At 40.7% G+C, this 20,601-nt stretch overlaps 1 protein-coding gene across 1 annotated transcript in view; it reads left to right on the top strand.

The window, feature by feature from the left end:
* The window catches only part of kcnq1.2 (potassium voltage-gated channel, KQT-like subfamily, member 1.2), a 182,448-nt gene that overhangs the window by 35,082 nt on the left and 126,765 nt on the right, over positions 1 to 20,601 (top strand). The window contains exons 13-15 of the mRNA XM_080862223.1: positions 2,428 to 2,454; positions 4,007 to 4,060; positions 4,651 to 4,768. Of these exons, the coding sequence (XP_080718349.1) occupies positions 2,428 to 2,454; positions 4,007 to 4,060; positions 4,651 to 4,768 (199 nt within the window). The remainder of the gene's footprint in view (positions 1 to 2,427; positions 2,455 to 4,006; positions 4,061 to 4,650; positions 4,769 to 20,601) is intronic.

The raw sequence follows: 20,601 nt of genomic DNA, 5'->3' as shown, positions 1-20,601 counted from the left end.
ATATCACAACAATGTGATTGCTCCATTTCAATTCTGACCCTGGACCAACATTTTCATGAAGATGCAGGAACATGATGCAGGAAGACTCTACTAGCCTTAAGGTTTATGTTTATCTTAACGCTAGTAGAGTTGCCATAAAAGTAATGCACATCATGAGGACTGACTGCCGCTCAGCAGTCGTTCCTCATGATGTGCATTGCTTTTATGGCAGCATTTGTGGCCAGCTAGTAAGTAATTGCACTCTGCACGAGAAAAGAACATGTTAAATAATGTTAAATCATAACAGTCATCTCATTGTTCATAATTGTGAAGTTTTGTATTGGTAGTGCTAAAAAGTAGTGGTCATCATCATCATCATATTGTGTCTTCTAGAGCCTGTTGCTTCCAAAAGATAACAACTTGGTGCTCTCAGTTCATAAACCAAATTTCAAAATTTCATTAGGGATTATTAAATTATTCTGATTCTGATAAACTGTGACCGTTAGCTAGTTAGCGACCTAACATGTGGGTGGTTTATGCCAGGCCTGTTGTGCTTTAAAAAAAAAATCTTTATGTTGTGGTGACTTGAACAAAATTCTATCGCCAATACAAATTTTAAATTTATACAACATACGTTTAGCGTGCCGTGAAACAAACTCAAATGGAGAACGTAACATTGCATTCGCAGGGAAGAAGCTCGAAACAGTTTGGATTTATCGTAAATCTTTAAAAAAACAAAACAAAAAACCCCAAACAAAACATCTAGATGCTAACAATCACTGAATATGTAACAGTTTTTGTGTAACGTTTCGTTTAGATTTGCCTAACCGTCAAGGAGGAGATAGAGTAGATGCGTGAATATATAGATACCTGTATATGTGCTACAATCATTATAGAAGGAGGTTTATCTGAGCAGCACTAGTTCCTTTTTTTCACATAGTAAACAGGGGCTCTATCCTGATCCCTTTAGAGCCAAGATGGCTGCCAGGTGTAAGCCATATGGAAGCCATTACAGCTTCAGTGGTGATTAGAGGTCATGGTTACAAGCTCTTTACTGCTTCACTTGTCCCCCGCGCTGGCCACAGAAATTCACAGTGGGCTTAAATGGAAAAATCTTTAAAACGCCAGCTTGTCAGCAAGTTACAAGTGGGAATTTGTTGTAATGCCAGTTGCATTTTAGTAATTCCTTGGTCATACCAAAGCCATTATTATTCATTATTCACATAGTGAAAAATCTGGCCTGGCAGCACCCAGTTCATTGCAGCCCAGTTCATATCAATAGAGACGTCTACTTTAAATGCAGGTCTACAGACACAGTTTATGATTGATAATTAGTTAAAGAGAGAAGTGGTTTAGCTTCCTGTGTTAAAAGCCAACCCCACTAAATGAACTGACCCAGACGCCAGGTTAATAAATGCACTTTATGAGTTTTTCCTGTCAAAGCACGGAATCTTAAAAGGAGCTGGAGTGACATAAACTTGACATAAAGGCGAGACCATTGCTAGAAGAACAAACTGCACAGAGGAAAACATACGTAGTTGTCTGCTTAATTAGGTGGATCTCAGATAATGAAGGAAAACATATGGCTGCACGTATGTGGGGATTAAAAGCAACCAAATCAAAGTTGATATTAAACAAGTTATTTAAGAAATTCTGTTTAGCATCCATCCACATATTTACACATAGCCAAGCAGATTTACAGGCCAGTAAGCATTTAAATGTTTTGCATACTCTGTGTAAACAATAAATAATACTAAATAGATACACATGAAAGACTGCAAGACTATGGAGTGGAAAACGGAATTGGAACAAGTTATGGATGACATAAAACCATTGAAAGAAGCCGAAGTCTGCAGCCTGCTGTCACTAATTATAACGTCTGAGTTTAAGCAGCACGGCACTGTATGATCTCTGCTTCAGATCCACCCATAAAACAGACATCTGCAATGTCAACTGTCTAAACCAGGGCTGTTTTATTGTTTTAACCGACACTCTTTCAACTTGGCACCGGGCTGGATTTCTTAAAAATAATTTACCCGCAGTCATTCAGTAGTTGTTGCTAAGAAATGTCACCAATCACTGAGGCGTCTTGATGATCCTAAGTGAAAACAGTGTTGAAAGAACTGTGTATACACGCATTAACATTTACAGCACTGAAGAACTTAAATTATAAATTTATACTCATGCTTTCTGGAAAGTTGGTCAATTTCACTTTGATGGTTTATTGCTGTTGCCGCTATGGGGGTATCTCTTCCCACAAGTGAAATGCTTAGCAGCAGGAACTAAATTTACAGGGTAACATTGCCTTCTAGTAATAATGCACATTTGCAGCTGTATCTGGCTTACTTTTAACACAAGTTACTCATTTTTCATGAAAGGAAAAGATGAAGGTGTGAAAAATAGTTGAAAACATAGTCAGATTGTGCATTTTCTTGTTGTTTTTTATAGGAATCACCAGGATGCTCAGGCAATCAGGTGAGTATACCACCAGATCATTTCATCTCATATGTCATAATGTCTACAAAGTGCTTTAAGCAAGCTGGTTCAGTGGTTGATGCCACTATATCTGAAGTTTCCGTTGTGTAATCTTTTACATTACAGTGCTGAATTAAAAAAAAAAGTCACACTATGTTCATTATTTCTTTAGAAACCAACCAAAAAAAAACTGAGCACATGCAATAAATATCACTGCACTGTAACCAGTAGCACCTTTCACCGGCTAAATAGTGCTTTTTCTTCCACTCGCCTGTGTTAATCATTAGCTAGCCTGTCTATGTAATGTGGCCCAGACAGTATTTTAATTAGACTTGCTGGCTGGCTGAGCCTTTGTGCTCAGCTAGACCAAACCAGAGCCAAGCAGAGAGACTGGGCCCGTGTTGACCCGCCTGTTTTCTTTACTGGGTGCCCTGCCAACATCATGGGCGAGGAACGGGGCTGGACAGGGGCCTTGGGGACCGTGGGGACCCAGACTGGGACGCTGAAGAGCGGCAGGGAGGGAGCGGGGTTGTGGAGTTGATAAGCTACCATTGTGGAGCTCTAGTGGTTAGAACTAAACTGGTCATTGTTTGATTTAGTCAGTGTCCAGCTTATCGCTCCACTTATCTGTCTGGCCCCACCCGAGTCCCCGTCTGTGAGAATCTCTCTATGGATCGGCTGCACTTTTCACCCTGTTTCTATTGCAATCTAGTTTCTGCACTCCGCTCTCCCTTTCTCCTTTTCCTGTGGACCACGGCCTTCACCGAAAACATTCAGAATGACGGAGCAGATTAACCAGATTGTGAATAAACCCCTGTCTTGTTTTCATGGCCAATAAGCCCGTTAATGTCTTCTTCAGTGATGTGAAGTTGCTGTTAAAAGTGGCTCTGGGTAGAATCTATTCCTCTCACTTCTCTCCACTCCCTCTCTCTGGCTATCTCTGCTTCCACGTCGGACAATGTCAAACAAACTCGATGATGGAACACAAGAGAGGTTGAATGCCTTTTGCTTGAATTGGAATGGTCATTCTGTTCTTGGACGAAGATTTGCCTCTCCATTCTTTATCACAATAGAGGCTCGGTGGTTTGGAGGAGAGGCACGTCAAACTCTGCTGACAGCCTGACTGCAGGTCAAGACCCTGCTACACATGATGTTCTGTGCTGTTGTTTTTGCCTGCACCAGCAGCCAGCTGGCTAGACTGCTGAAACAGAGTACTGCAATTTCAGCTTCTCGTTATGTTGTTTCTCTTATACATTTTCTTTTCCTACTAGCTGGTCTGTGACAATTATTTCAAACAAATTGCAACATGTTTGATTGATTTATTGAACCTGTATTAATACTGTACACTCTCACAAAAAGTGTTTTTGCATCCTTTTCTAAAGTTCATTCAGAACTGCAACGCCTTTGCTGTACTGTAGCAAGTATGCTCTTGAAATGCCATTAAATGCATGATGAGTGTGTTTATTTCTTATATTCTCAAGTCTCATTTTTACCCCCTTTCTTCTGTTTTTCTCCCTTCCCCTTCTGGTTTAATAAATTTTCATGGCTTCAGGCCCTCCTCAACATTCTTGGTCATCTTTCACTCTGAGCTGTCCTGGCTCTCCAGGTACCTTTCAGTTTTTTCAGTTTTCTCACCCCTTCGTATCTCTGCCTTAAATCATCTCACAATGCTGTGCGTCTCATATTGTAATGAAATCTGACAATGAAATCTTACATCATACATTTTCCGATCAACCCACGAGGTACTTTTATTACTGTGTGACTGTGTGACGCATACTAGAACTCACAGACATCTTCACACTCTACAGCCACTCACAACTTTAAAACCTTTAAAAAAAAAACACCTTTTCACTCGACCCATTTAAAAACATCCCTTTTGTATTAGTTAACTGTATATAAAATTGTATCTGGAAATGTAGTTGCTGTCCTATCACACTCCCCTAACCCCTACCTGGTCATGGCAGATGGCTCCGCCCCTCCCTGAGCCTGGTTCTGCTGGAGGTTTCTTCCTGTTAAAAGGGAGTTTTTCCTTCCCACTGACACCAAGTGCTTGCTCATAGGTGGTTGTCTGATTCTTTTCTCTCTATTTTTCTGGATATAAAGCACCTTGAGTCGTATTTTGTTGGATTTTGTACTATAGAAATAAAACTGAAATGAATTAAATTGAATTGAAATGTTATATTTCTGTCGTTGCAGTGAAGAGGAGTCCTAATAACAGCACGTCCATCGATATCTCCCGAGCCAACAGCTTAACCGATGAGCTAGACGACATGAGCGAGGATATTCCACTGCCTGTGGTAACTGACAAAACTCAGTAAGTCCCAGAGAGCTTCGCCTCCTTCTTTTCTTAAGGCCCCATTTTCTTCTCATCCATCACCCAGCTCTGACCTTTATTCACTGATCTATATTATACTGATTTTCCTACTGGTCATTCAGCTGAAAGGCCTTTTGTCAAAACAGAGAGCCCCTCTAGCTGCTTTCTAAATGTATTTGTTTTTTCCCAACTCCCTTGAGGGTTAAAGAGACTCAACGGCCATATCAGGTACGTAGTGGTGTAAAGAGGATTATCCCTTTAGTCTTGTGAGAAATGTCAAAGAGATCCTTCTCAGCTGATTACATAACACGTTATGGAGCAGCCGGCTTGTCGTCACATGCCCTCAGCAGAAGAGAATTCACTGATGTTGTTTGCTGGTCCAATGTGTGTTCAAGTGTTCAAAAGCGGGAAGGTTTTGCACAGATATATCAGTAGGGTGTGTTCTAAATAAGTCTTAAATAAGTGAAGCATCATTACCTCCAGATTGGTGTTTACCTGCTGCATTGAGAAGTAATACAGAGTCCCTAAAGACTAAACTCTGGAGGCTGGAGGCTTAAAAGATTATGGGCGGTAAAAAGGTTGATTCCTACTTTAACCTCCTAGGACCCTGCGTCCACATATGTGGATATCACATTTTGGGTTATTTAGACCAAAATACTCAATTTTGCTCTACAAGGGCCTGATATCCGCTTACTAGGACATTATACTGCTACTGTTCTATTGAAAATTTAAACTAATATCCTCATATGTGGCTCTCATTTTTCTTAGAAACAAAAAATAGGTAAAAAAACAAACAAATCTGGTAGTTCTTTGTTTTTACATTCGTCAGGTCCCAATCAGCCCAAATATCAAAGAGAAATTGAAAATGCATGCCGTGGAAGTGTTCGGGTCGTAGGAGGCTAAATATGTAGACAGGCCAAAGTGTGCATTTCTCAAAGTGATCGCCAGCATTTTTTAATGCAGAATTAAGAGCTTGTGTACTGTAAACATCTAGTAATTTTAATTGTACTGCACTGAGGCACTTGTATGGTTTTGTCCTTGGAGTGAAAACCCCCCCAGCTTCAAGTGTCTTAGGGCGTTTTCACACCTACAGTTTATTAACTGTGGTCCAAATCAGTTGATGATTTGAGTTGTCGAGTTGTAGCGTCCTCCTGCTGTTTGGTTTCTTTTCACAGAGAAAACACCAAGTGAACCAAAATGTGACAATCTCACCATGCAAGAACTTTCATTGGGTGTTTTGGCCAACTAAAGTAAGTACAGGAAGAAGGTGCTGTGTTCTGCATCAAGTGGAAAATGTAGAGAATTTACTCCTGGCTACAGGAAGGCGATTGGCTCAGATTTTCACTGTACACCTGGTAGTTGGGTTGAAACTAAATCCCAATCTCAACATAAAGGAACTCTGGAGTTCATTTGGAACCGGACCGCCTCAAAAGGGTGTTGGCGAGGTTGCTTTGCTCCTTACACAAGTGCTGTTGCCCTTTTTACATCTGCACAAACAAACCACATCATGGTTGGAAAATGAAGTTCCATCTAATGAACTAAATACCTCAGATGTGAAAATGCTCTAAGTAAGGTGTTGGACAACCATGTGTCACAAGAACAGCTTCACTGACTGTTGGCAGTGATTTTCCAAGTCTCTGATTTGTAGTTTGAAGGTGTTGGTGGAGAGTGTTGTCATCCAGAATCTGCTGTTAAGTGTTCAAATTGGTTGAGATGGTGATGGGTTAGTGGTGTTATTGATATTCTGGAAGAAACCGGAATAAGTTCTGAATAGGCGTTCTTCAGTCTGCTATGGCTCTGCGAAACACATCCATCACTCACTGCCATATCTGGCTTGCCTGCTTTTTTTGTTCTCCTTTCTCTGCTCTCTGGAAACCTAAAAGCTTTGTGCACTTCTGTAGATGGAAACCATACAACAATATCCATCAAGTTCTAATTCGAGTTCAGCATATCTGAGACGTAATAAAATCCGCTTCACCCACAGTTGAAGCCAATTCTGGTTCTTAATTGAACTTTAACAAAACAAATTTCAATAGCAAGTTGCACAAGAATGCTTCCACTGTTTCTCTTGCAGGCTTTTCCCTTGCTTGTTTGTGGCATTGGTCCAGGATTGTTCCTCCATAAAGCACTTGAATTCCACTGACTCTCCTGCTGTTTTTCTTCATCTCTTTCTTTTCTTTGTTTTTCTTTTCTTAACCTCGTCATCCCTCCATGCTCCCCTGATCTTATCTGCTGGTCAGAGGGACGCTGTGGAAAATGTAAGATTTTGCAAGTAAAGTCTCCAAAACTAACTAAACCCCTATTTATCATTTGATGTGTTTGCCACTCCTGTAAAAATGTGATAACGTAAAACATATATTTTTATGATAAAAGTATCTGGAACTCTTGGAACAGAAAGGAGCTCATCTTGTTAGTACATGCTGTGTTGATTGTTCATTGCTGTTTTCTAGTGTAGAATAGATTGACACCATTATTATATGATCAGTGGAAACAAGACAGGTGTGCCCATGTATAGTGACAGGCTGAGTGCTAACTACAGATACCATATTAATTAACTGTTAAAATGACGCACTCTGAATCCAAAGAGCTTTTACAGAAGTGTTCAGGTGTATGTTTAAAAAACAAAAACGAATATGCAAAGAAACTTTATTTATAACTTACATGAACTTAATCTTTCCTGTTTTTTTGCAATTATCTATTGTAACACATAGGGAACATTATGGTATACTACAACATTATTAGCCTCACTATAAAATTTCAAGTTTGTGTCAAAACATTTTAAAGGTACTTGATGATGTGTTTTAACTTTGTAATGCTCAAAACTTGTAAAATCAAGTTAAAACTGAGGGTTTTCTTCCAATTTACACACAGTAGAAAAACGTGAATGAGGGTTTAAGCTGTCACTTGAGAAAGCATCATGCTGAAAACAAAACAAATCTCGTTAGACTTGAGAAAAAGAATTGCTGACAAAGGAGGAGGTAGATATATAAAGTTATCACGTTGTTTCCAAGTGAAATTCAAAGAGAGCAACACAGCCTGGCAGAGGCAGCAAGCAAAATATTTCAAAGATTGTAAAGAAATCTAGTGAGAAATGTGTCTAAAGACTCTGGAACAACTGCTAGTGACTTATCTAAGTCAGAAATTGGAGTCTCAAAGAAGTTAATCGCTAGAATCCTGCACAGGAATCGACTGAGACCAAGAAAAACTCAAGAAGCACAGACACCTTTAAGCCACACTGAAGTATGCTGAGGACAACCTGGACTGGAAGTGCATCCTTTGATCAGATGACACAAAACTAGAGCTCTTTGGCCACAGAGACGCTGCTTATGTTTGGAGAAAGAAGGGAAAGGCCTACAACCACAAGAACTCTATCCCCACAGTGAAACAGTGCTGGGAATATTAAGCCGTGGGGACACTTCAGTATGTCTGGAACTAGGAATCTCAACAAGGTAGAAGGAATAATGAGGACAGAAGGTTGTGTGAAGACTTTATAAGAAAACCTCAAGCAGCAAAACTCAGTCTGAGTCATCGCTTTGTTTTCCAACACCACCACGACAACTCAAAACATACGTCGCTCCTGGTGATGAACCACCTCCAGTAGTTCAATGCGAAAGTTATTCTGGATGTTTTTCAGAAATAGTTGAATTTACTTTGCACACAGAAACTAAATTAAGCATCCCAATAGCCAAACTAGTATGTTTGTAAAAGCTTTGTTAAAAACCTCTTGCTCTATTTAACTGCACTTGGGAAATACTTAAATGAATCTGATAAAAATCTGGACTTCCTTAGTGACAGCTATGTTTATCTGCGTCTGTTTATCTTCCACATGCTCTTTTTTTTTTTGCCTTACGTGTGTTTGTGCGTGACAGTTTGCGTGTGGGTGTGAGACCCTTTGAGTGTGTGAGAGTGAGCTCCAGAGACGGACAGTAATTTGTTTTCATTTGTATCCATCTCTGCTGTGCCCATAACTTTCAGCTGTAACAGCCAAGCTCATATTTGGGCCTTGCTGGGCACTCCCATAGCAGCGGGTTTGTTTTGCCCCTGGTGTCACGCCACCAAGGACAGCACTGTCATTTGCCATCCTTATCTGGATTTCTGCAGCTACTAGATCCACCCTTTCTGCCCTGGGCGAATTGCGTGCGCCCACGCTATATCAGTTTTCTGTTACTTTATATTCTGAAATGTTTTGGACTTCCTTCCACAGCTTCCAGCTGTAATGTGAGTTTGACTCTTTCTGTAGTGACGGTTGCCACTTGTTCATTCATTCTACATTTCTGGTATCTCTATCGCTTTAATTCTTCAGCGACAGCAGCGGCTGGAACATTCCACTGTTTGTTTGGCTTCACTAAAGCAGACTACCCCCAAAATGTGCATGCATGTATGTTTATTCACATGTGAGAGAGAGAGAGAGAGAGAGAGAGAGAGAGATCAATACAGCTGGCTGTGATGTCTCTGGGCTTCTGAAGAGGAAGTGGTGCGGGGCAGCGTCCGCACGCAATCATGTCTTTGTTCCTCTGAACCCCAGACATGCACAAGCTCACTGTTGTTACGACACTGCTGTTTGCCCTGTTTGTTTCAAAGCGTCTCACTGTGATTCTTTTATAGGTTGCATGAAATAAGTTTTTTTTTTTTTTGTTAAAAGGAACACAAAGTGAAGAAACGCAGACATTAAATGCACTTGTTTCACAGTCATCACTCTTCCTTTTTTTTAAAAACATGTCCTTTGCTCTTTGTTTACCTATCCTCCTGCAAATGAGACTTGGTTTTGGTACGATTCAAGCAAACACTTGTTTCCGTGGATTGTGTACACGCATGTGAGAACCTAGTGGCTTAGTGGTTTTGATGTGATGTGCTGTGTGTGTACTCACGTACTGTCGCGCACTCTGATTTTGTAAATTTGTGAGATTTAGTGGTTGGCTGTTTAATGAAATCATAACAAACCCCAGCAGGGCTGCTGATCCTAAACCCAACCCCGCAGCAGATTGACATTTACCCTCTTGGAGAATGAGTAAATGTTTCCAAGTACACTTCTTAGCCCCTAAACAGAGGAAGGCCTTGTTTAGCTGATTGCAGTGATTGTGTCCTCTCTCCCCCTGGTTTCTGCTCTAATTTACTTGTTTCTTTCTGTTCTCCTTGACTCTTTCCAGCCTCTCCGTGTACCCAATAACTCCCCTAGTTGCAGTGCCAGATCTAGAATCTGTGTCGTCTTGTGACCTGAGGCTGTCACCCCTTTTCCCTTCCGGGTGTGGCCTCCTACTCCTTTCAGACCTGTAAAAGTCAGCATGGGCCACCTGCAGGCAGATCTTAATTAGTTCCTCTCTCACAAACTAAGACGAGAGAAACAATGCCACTGCAGCACCACAGGAGGGTTTGAAGGCACAGATGCACATGCATCACGGCCTGCTCTCTTCAAGTAGGGGCCTCTCGCTCCTTAGGAACCAGCGTCTTTTGTGCAGCTCTCCGAACAAATTGACTTTTTGTCCGTGTGGCCTCAGTATCCCAGTCTTGTCTACTGTACTCTGATACTGACGGCATGATTTCCAACATATGGTACTCAGTCAAGAGGGGAAAAATCTCCAATGCATTGCTGTCTGTCTTTTTAAACACTGAGTAATGTCACTCCCCCCCCCCCTCCCCCCTTCACCATTCTCCTCAACTGTTTGCTTCAAAACATGTGTAGGCCAGGTAGTTTTATGGGACCTTATGTAAGATTCAACAGTGAATCTAATGTTAAAATACCCAGTAAATCCTCTTAAAATTTTTTGGCCTTTCTGCCAAGTATTATAATGACAAATTAGACTAGGCGAGAGCCCTGCTTTGGGCACATGCGCGAAACACACACACGCACGCAGACAAATGACGAGGTAAGATCAGCCTCCTGCCCTGCTACAAGAAAAGCTGCCTGAGTACTGCTGCTTTATGACTAGATAGGGAAAAAAATGAGAAAGAAAAGAACTAATTGTGCCCGGCTTCTTGACTCTTTGCCAGTTTCTAGAGCCTACAAAAGACAGAAAATAGTCTTGGAGCAGTAAAGCAGCCACACACTGATTCATATCCTCTGGATAACAGAGCTGTATGGAAGCATATTCAGTATTTAATCTTATTACAGACTCTGGCTTATTATATGGATGCTGACCTCCACACGGCATTTACTCACTTGGACGATTAGAAATGCTTTAATTCTACTCAGTGAGCCAAAAAACGTTGCACCATAAATGCTGCAGCTATGCTGGCATTAGAGAACAATAGAAGTTTAAATTGGCTTCCTTTTTACAAGCATGGTTTTAGCTGGGTGTCTTGTGGTGTAATTGCTGCAGTGTTCATAACTCTTTTGTCAAATTTTTTTTTCACAGATTCTAATTATCCGCGTGCATGCCGTGTCTGCTTTTGGTAAACGGAGTCACGCAACTTGTGGATAAACTTCCAGCTTACTGGATGCACCAGAGAAACGTTACACTGACTCCAATGCAGTCTCTACTGACTCTACACTGACTGACCTTCAGCATCTTTCCTGTAGTGCAACAGGAAAAATAGCATTTCAGCTGAAAACACATTAAAAATGCAACGTCCAGATGAAGACTATCCACTTTCTGGATGATTTAGCATGCATCAAAACAAGTTAGATGATCCTTCTCCTCTTTAGCTCAGAATATGCAGTGTCCATGTTTTCCAAAAAGAATTTCAAATTTAAATTTGATCCATTTTTTCACTTTGCCTCAGTCAATTTTTAATGAGCTTTAGATGACAGCGTTCCTGAATCATGCTACCATATGGCTTCTTTGCATGATAGAGTTTCAGACTGTATTTGCAGATGGCATAGTCAACTGTGTTCACATACAGTAATTTCAAGAAGAGTCCAAGCAGTGATTTCCATGACAGTATCACGCCTGTTTTTAATGCAGTGCTGCCCGAGGGCCCAAAGCTCATCCAGTGCTGATTTTCGGCCTTTTCCTTTGCACACAGAGATTTTTGCAGACTGACTGAATCTTTTGATGATAATATGTGTTGTAGATAACAAGGTATTCAGAGCCTTTCCAATATTATGTTGAAGAACATTTTTCTGGAGTTGTTCCAGAATTTGTAGACATGGTCTTTGCAGATTGGGCAACCTCTGTCCAATTTTACTTCTCAAAAAATCTGCCTCTTTAAGATGAAGATTTTACTGACCTGCTGCCAGTTAACATAATCAGTGCCAAAATGTTCCTCAAGTTGTTGTTTTTCAGGCTTTTGTCAGCCTCAAGATGCTCAAGGTGCTGTGTTTACGGTGTTCTGTCATGAATAAAATATGGTTTGAGGAGATTTGCAAATCATTTCATTCTGATTTTATTTACAATTTAAACAGTGTCCCAAGTTTTTTGGAATCGTGGTTAAGGCAGCAAAAAAAAGTTCCTAGTTCTTTCTTCTGCACGGCATTACACTAAGATGTTACGAGTCATTTATGAAGTAAACACAGAGCAATTGTTCACATATTTCTTTGCTACAAATGCTTCTATATACCCTTACTCTTTCATTCAATACTTTTCAATATTGCATGGTGAAAATCTGATAGCTGAGAAAAAGCAGAAAAGCAGAATGCAAAAACAAAGCTCCATTTTGGATAGATGTAACTTCTTTTTTTATTAGAAGTAGCTTTGAGGCTTCCTCTTTTTTTAGCATGGGATTAATTTTGGTAGCAGGAGAGCACTATGCAGAACCTGAAGGCTCTTGTTACATGCCAAAAGCATGTAACACAATTACAAAAGTTGGCAAACCTGAGTCAAACAAGGAGAAAGAACCATATTGAGATCATGGACCATTTTAATGCTTTCACATAGTGAATGAAATGATAAGTCTGCTTTTGCTCTAGTGCCAAATAATGAGCAAATTCTCCCTCCAAGGCCAAAAGGAGAATCTGAAGGCCTTGTTTTATGATGTGCAGGTCACACACAGAGCAATAAAGAGAACTTTCAGGGACTTTTTTTTTTTTTTTAATTAAAGAGTGTATTTAGTTTGGCTTTACACTAGCCATCCTGCATTAATGAAGGCACCTCATGCTGCTCTTATTAGGGATGAATGTTTACTCCCCCTCAGTGGTGTTGGTGATTCTAGGACGGTTTTATGGTGAGGGGACCATCAACAACTAAGCGAATGGCCCTCTTTATGGCCTCTTACCGCAGGTTGGGAAAATCCAGCGAGTCAGCAGGCAAGTACTGCATAAATAACCCATCCAGACATAATTTTAAACAAAAAAAACAAGATTCGCTCATCAGCACAATGTCTAACTGTGACATCCAGATTATTTCCAGGTCCGTATGAAGTGGCTTTAAAAGATATGCGTGCCACTTTCGACCCCATTAGCGTTAATGAAATCTGCAATCTGGAGCGCAGACAGAGGTGGACTGAACCAAGCAAATCACGCAGTGCTGTTTTTGGAGGTATCCCGGTGTGGTGCGGGGTTCAGGCTACAGTTAATAGTATTTGAAGCTGCAGCCAGACTTCATTGAAACGATCAGATTTTTTGTAAAAATAAATTAATGTGCAAAACCAAAACAAAAGAGAAAGTGTGTGGATGTGTCCTATCTCTTATATGAGAATTATTTTATTGATTACTGCCCAAAATGTTTTCAAAAATGCAACATTCTCACTTATTTCTGGTGACCATAAAACTGTGTGGGGGAAAAACAGTCAGTGGAGATGCTTGTGTTTGCAGGTCTCATCTGCCTCAGGGCCACGTTTAAAATCCTAGGAATCAGCTGTAAACGCTCTGCCCTGCACTCCTTAATTATACCATCAGTTTCTCTTCATTTCCACTGCAAAGACACAATTCCCAAAGAAGAAGGGGGAAAAAAAAAAGCAGATCATGGAAAAGGAAAATGACCTCAGGAAATTTCTGTTTTCACAGCCTGATTCACCGAGCAGCTCCGTGACGTCGCGGCTGCCGATCCTTTTGTTTAGGGACAAGAAAATATTGAGAAAAAAGAAAGAAAGAAAAATGTTTGTTTTCATTAGACCAGAGCGCTGTTAACAATTACACACCCGTGAGGACAAAGGTAATGACAATTTGTGTTTTTGTTAGCTGCCCTCATAATTTAATTGTTTCTATCCAGAATGTCGTTTGACCATTTGGTTCTAGTTAATGATGTTTGTGCTAATGGGCTGTAATGCATGCTAACGTTCAGGCTGAATATACATTATAAACTAATGAAACCAACATAATTACCTAAAATTGAATTATTAGGATGCCTAATAATGGAAGTCAAGATAAGGTAGCTTGGGGATATTTTTTTCCCACTTGAGCACAGCCATTAACAAACTGAAGATAAACTCCAGATGGTTTGGAACGGTGCATTTATTTTTTAATTATTCCCAAACAAGGTTACTTTATGAAGAAGAAGAAGAAGAAAAAAAAAAAAATCACATTATGGACCAAAACAGAAAAAACCCCCAAAGCCAATAATAATTTTAATAAAGATGTCAAAACACTGTAATTAAATCATGTGATTAATGGCACCGCACAGCTGGTATGGTAAAAATAGCGAAACAGTCTGTAAAATTACTTGGAAAAACTTCCCAGCAAAGACCAAAAGTATAAAACCTAAGAACAAAAAAAGAAAATGTGTGGCAGAAATAGGGGGTTATTTGTTTTACCTCCACTTTACTTTTAATTTCACGCTGTAGATTAGACATAGAGAGGGGTTAGGGTTAGTAACCAGGAGTAACTAACCTACTGCGTTAGTTGTATTAATATGCCACAACTACACTGCATTTATGTTGTTTTTCTTTGTGTGTTTTGTTCCATATATCTTAGTTGCAAAGCAGGTCCTCATACTTGGTGTGCGAATGTGTGTTTAGTTTGCCCGGCACACTTCACAGCAGTCTTTGCACTAATCCTGACAGCTTCCACTTTAACTGTAGTGAAATCAAAGTAAGGCCCAACCCAGTCCCTACTTGGAGGACTCTGTGCAGATGCTTGGCTGTGTGCTCGCATTAGAAGCACCTGTATAAATACGATCTCTCGACTTCTGCGTGTGTGTTTCGCTCTGTGCTCTTGTCCCTTACGCCTCCCACCGCCACTACCACCACCACCCCTTCCTCAGTACAGGGCTCAGTTTCTTCTTTGCTCTCATTAATAAAAACAGTAATCTGCAGCAGCACCTGAGTGACCTGTTTGTACAGCCAGTCCCGTTGCCTTGCGAAGCTCTTTGGCTACTGTTTTTTGGTTTTTTTTTCTTTTGCTCAGCTCTCCTACTCTCAGGTTTTCAAATAGACCAGTCCTGCTATTTGATGTGGGCTCGAGGAAGGGGGTGGGGGTTTATTCAGGTGTGGTGAGTCTGACGACCGATGCTGCTACCACCCTGCCTCTGATGTTGTGTCCATCGGCAGCCAGGTGCTGGAGCTCCATCAGAGAGGCCACTGTTCCGAACCTGCGGATGAATAGAGGGCCCATTGATGGCGCTCGTCTGTGGGGCGCTGCGGTTTCTCCCCTCTTACACGCACAAGCAGGGGTAGATGGTGGACCAGGGCGTTTACCTGCTGGAGAGAAAAGGGGCTGACCAAAGGGGAGCCGCAACATTCTGGCCTAGCTTTTGGCCGCCGGGGAACTTGTAATATGGTTCATGTGTCCACATGTCCCGATGTGTTTGAGAGGGTATTCACTCCCACTCTGGGCGAGTGCCTGTCCCACCTGTTTGAATAAGACTCACTCTGTTTGAGCCAGAGGTTGAATGTGGATGTGTCCTGACATCATGTCAAGGATACATCCACTGAATATAAGGTTGGAGGGTTTGGGTGTAGTTGGATTAATAATACTTCCCTTTAGAGTGAAATATTTCTGGCCACATTATTATGTACACATTGCTATTCCCAGGTTGGACCCCCTTCTGCCTTAATTCTTCATGCCACATTCCTTAGAGCTTTTGGTCCTTGTTGACATGACAGAGTCACACAGTTGCTGCACATCCACGATGTGATTCTACTATTCCATCTCATCCCAGAGGTGCTGTATCATCTCATCCCACGGTCAGCAACAATACTCAGGTAGGCTAGTGTTAAAGTGATGCTTAGTTGGTGCTATGGTAGTACTGTTACACATTGTCTATTCTACTGCTTTGGTCCAAGGTAGTTCTCGGTTTAACATGTTGTGCATTCAGAAATGCTCCTCTACTCCTTCCATGATTGTAACGAGTTACTGTTGCCTTCGTATCAGCTTAAAGCAGTCTTGCCGTCCTTCTCAGACTTCTGACACCAACAACACATTTTTGCCCACAGAACTGCTGCTCGTTGGGCATTTTCCCCTTTTCCTGATCATACTCTTTAAACACCAGTGATGGCTATGTGTGGAAAATCCCTGTAGTTTATGAAATACTCTCACAGGTTTGTCCGGTACCAACTGCCATTCCACATACAAAGTCACTTAAAAAACTTTCTTCCCCACTATTGATTTAAAAATCAGCAGGTTGCTTTAAACAGGTTACAACCCTAAAGCATTGAGTTGCTGCCACGCGACTCACTCACTCATGTGGAGATTTTTTTAAGAATACAGAGAAATATGGACGTTTTCATATGAATTTCACCGCAATAAAAATTCAGCAGATAACTGAAGGTGTAATTGTGTTCTGTGAATTGGGTTTTAAATGACTTTTTTTTTTGTGGTATAAAAACGTCTTAAGAAACTCTCTTCTTATACTTATTGCTGAAAGCATGAGAAAAAGCAACGATTCACAGTTACCTGACCACAAATATGTTTTTCCTTTTTTTTGAGAACGGGCAGCTTATACTTCCTGGTAGTTCAACTTAGCAGAATTTATGTGAATTCTCTGAAAGAAAAAATCTGTCTTCAGTTGAAATCCACTCCTATGAACGTTTCTTTATCACACTGACCACTGTGACATCAAGCCCTGAAATTAGTTGCCCGAGTATCGCTTCTATCATGACACCATCGAGGGAACTTTGCGCTTTGCAAGATTTATAGGAGGCACAGTTTCACAACCTCACACACTTGCAGCTGTTCCACTGAGAAGTTTTGCCTTTTCTTCTTAGAGAAACCCAACCACAGTGCTTTTCTGGTTGCGTTTCTCACTAAGTGTGGCGTTAGAAGTTTATTTTCCATGGCAGTACGAGGAAAAAGGTAAGCCATTTTCAGGATTAAAGTGAAAAAAGAGAGAAAAAACTGACTTTCTTGTTGCTGTATATTATATAATCCTTGTATCAGCGATAAAGAAGCAGTCAGCAGGTTATCGGTCAAAGACTTAAAATATCTCTGGGAACAGATGTTTTAAATTAGTGGAAAGAAAAGTTGTAAATCATGAAAAAGTGGGACCAGGTAAGCCTTGGTGATGTGTCGCCCAAACCCCTCCATGCACCTTTATTTTTTTTCCACTCTTGTTAATAGGAGCTATATAGAGCCCAGTTCTTAATTAAAGGCCCCCCAAGGGGCTGTAGCAGTAAATGAGACTAATAACCTTCCAAATAAGTCCCTGCTAGTGCTGAAAGGCTGGTCTCTTTATACTGCAAGTGTATATGTGCTATAAAGCTTTTTTCCAGCACACTAAAGCAATTTTATAGCTCTGTTTTATTCTTTTCTTTTAAAGCCTGTCAGAAGAACAGGGGAGAAAGTCAGCGAGGGTATCTGTGGATCAAAAATAGTGCAGTGCAGTGCCACTGGTTCAGGTTTGACCCCTGAAAAGTGGTAAATTCACAAGCTTTACATGCAATACCCTACACTAATGTGTTATTCACTGCCTTATTTAGGGTTATGAAGATGTGTTAACAAAGTTATGCAGCATAATTAGATACAATTTGAGATGTAATTCAATTTTTTCATACTTTCTACTGAATGAGTGTTTGTATGACACTAGATGGATAATGTTTTCTGCTTGTGTGTGTGTGAATGCACTTGAATATTTTAAATAAACCATAAAACCCCCAAAACACGAAATGTAAAAAAAAAAAAAAATTCTAATTAATTTACTGGTCATTATTGTCGGGTTTTAAAGTTATGTGGTGCACACAGCTCGAACACTGATATAAAAATTAAACAAGAAGACGTTTCTAAGCATAGATTAGAAATGAGAGTGGCATAAATGTGGGTAGTGTGATCTGATCAGAGATCATTTGATGGTGACAGATGATAATGTTCGTCATCAGTGAGCTGAAAAACATCAACACGCGCTGGCGTTTGTCAAAGTAGGTTATTATGGTAAGGCTTTGTGGACCGTTATGGGTGCGTCTCAAAACATACTCGTGGTAATCAAACACTAAACAGATCTGTAAGATAGACAGGGGGTTGTTTTGGGAACAATTTGGATGTAATTACTAATAAAGTCAGGATTTAGTTTAGCCAGGACTTTACAAATACATTACAGAAATACTACGAGTAATACAGTATTAAATGCAATAATTCCTCAAAACATATAAAAACATTTTACTTTTTTTTTTTTAATTTCTGATAAAAAATTTTTAACTTAGTGTTTAAATAATCAAGGCCTTTTCCTAAATTGTAGAACGAAAAATACCCAAAATGTGTAACTTTTAAATTGAGACTGTAAAAGAAGCGCACACTGCTGCACTTTATATTTATTTTAGAATAGTCCTACAGAAAATGCAGCATCTTACTGTAATGACACATAAAATAAAGTATGTACCTGTACCTGGCAAATAACATCTTATTTAAATTAAATTACATCTTAATAGGAGATTCACATCTTGGATGTGCAGCCAACAAATCTGGTAATCAAAGCCTGTGACCTGATTAACAGTGTTTTAAGAAAAGGTTTGTATTTTTTAACGGCATGTGCATAATTTATTTATTTTTTACCCATGTGGAATAAAAATCCCAAGGGAAAGAAAACTGAGTATCTCAGCAGAGCAAACAAGAAAAAAAACAACACATGTGAGCAGTACAGAGGCGAGTGGAGGATGGGAGCTATGACTCGGGGAGGTAAATAAATTCCTCTCATTGACCAGCAGGCTGTACTGTAGCGACATCACTCCTCCTTGGATGGTCTGGCCTACGGTTTCGGAGCTCTTTCTGTGTTTTGATGTTTTCGTGTAGATTTAACAATTTCATCCTCCGAGAGTGAGGAAGAGCAGAGGGGACAGGTTTGAGCTCAAGTGGAAACCTCCACGTTTTTTAGGGGTTTGGTGTCCGCAGTCGGGTGTGGCCCCCAAACCACCACATTAACACCACCAACCACCATCATTGCTATTACCATGGTCATGTCCCACCACCACCACCCCTCCCTCCTTTTTTCTTGTTTTCGAGCAGGAGAAACAGATAAAAGTGCAGATTGACAAAACCACAGTTTCCTTACTTTATCAGAGCTGTGCCATTCTCTCTGCAGTCCAGTACTGCTCAGTTTGTTTGTTTGTTTTCCCCTCTTCAGACATTGTGCTACAGTTTCCCTGTGAACAATAGGTATGGTCTGCCAGTTCCAAAAGAGTTGATAACGGGCACTTTTATCTCCGTTGTAGCAAAGCACGGATCAAAAATAATGTGCTATCTGTTTGGATGTACAAAGTGTGTGCTGTGCATTTCTCTGAATCTGCAAGCTCTGCTTGGTGTGTAACTCTAGTATTTACATAACATTGTTTTCTTTTTCCAGACTGTAGTTCAAGTCACACATATGCTCTCCTCCTGTCTCCCCACTGTCTCTCTTACTCTCTTTCCTTCTGCCTGTTTCTGTCACATTTTCTCTCTTGGCCTCAGTACAAGTACTAGCAGTTGTCAGTTTCAGGAAATGCATTGCTCTCTTTTGGGAAGTGAGGTATCTGCCTTTGGGCTGGTTGTTTTTTTTCTTTTTCTCTTTTCTTTTTTTTCCCTCTTTTTCATAATTTGTACAGTGGGGCAAAAAAGTATTTAGTCAGCCACCGATTGTGCAAGTTCCCCCACTTAAAATGATGACAGAGGTCAGTAATTTGCACCAGAGGTACACTTCAACTGTGAGAGACAGAATGTGAAAAAAAAATCCATGAATCCACATGGTAGGATTTGTAAAGAATTTATTCGTAAATCAGGGTGGAAAATAAGTATTTGGTCAATAACAAAAATACAACTCAATACTTTGTAACATAACCTTTGTTGGCAATAACAGAGGTCAAACGTTTACTATAGGTCTTTACCAGGTTTGCACACACAGTAGCTGGTATTCTGGCCCATTCCTCCATGCAGATCTTCTCGAGAGCAGTGATGTTTTGGGGCTGTCGTCGAGCAACACGGACTTTCAACTCCCGCCACAGATTTTCTATGGGGTTGAGGTCTGGAGACTGGCTAGGCCACTCCAGGACTTTCAAATGCTTCTTACGGAGCCACTCCTTTGTTGTCCGGGCGGTGTGTTTTGGGTCATTGTCATGTTGGAAGACCCAGCCTCGTTTCATCTTCAAAGTTCTCACTGATGGAAGGAGGTTTTGGCTCAAAATCTCACGATACATGGCCCCATTCATTCTGTCCTTAACACGGATCAGTCGTCCTGTCCCCTTGGCAGAAAAACAGCCCCATAGCATGATGTTTCCACCCCCATGCTTCACAGTAGGTATGGTGTTCTTGGGATGCAACTCAGTATTCTTCTTCCTCCAAACACGACGAGTTGAGTTTATACCAAAAAGTTCTACTTTGGTTTCATCTGACCACATGACATTCTCCCAATCCTCTGCTGTATCATCCATGTGCTCTCTGGCAAACTTCAGACGGGCCTGGACATGCACTGGCTTCAGCAGCGGAACACGTCTGGCACTGTGGGATTTGATTCCCTGCCGTTGTAGTGTGTTACTGATGGTGACCTTTGTTACTTTGGTCCCAGCTCTCTGCAGGTCATTCACCAGGTCCCCCCGTGTGGTTCTGGGATCTTTGCTCACCG

Source organism: Rhamphochromis sp. 'chilingali' (genome assembly GCF_963969265.1).
Source record: "Rhamphochromis sp. 'chilingali' genome assembly, chromosome: 2".
NCBI lineage: Eukaryota > Metazoa > Chordata > Actinopteri > Cichliformes > Cichlidae > Rhamphochromis > Rhamphochromis sp. 'chilingali'.
Note: the sequence above shows the minus strand (reverse complement) of the source record. Positions and strands in the feature narration are given on the sequence as shown.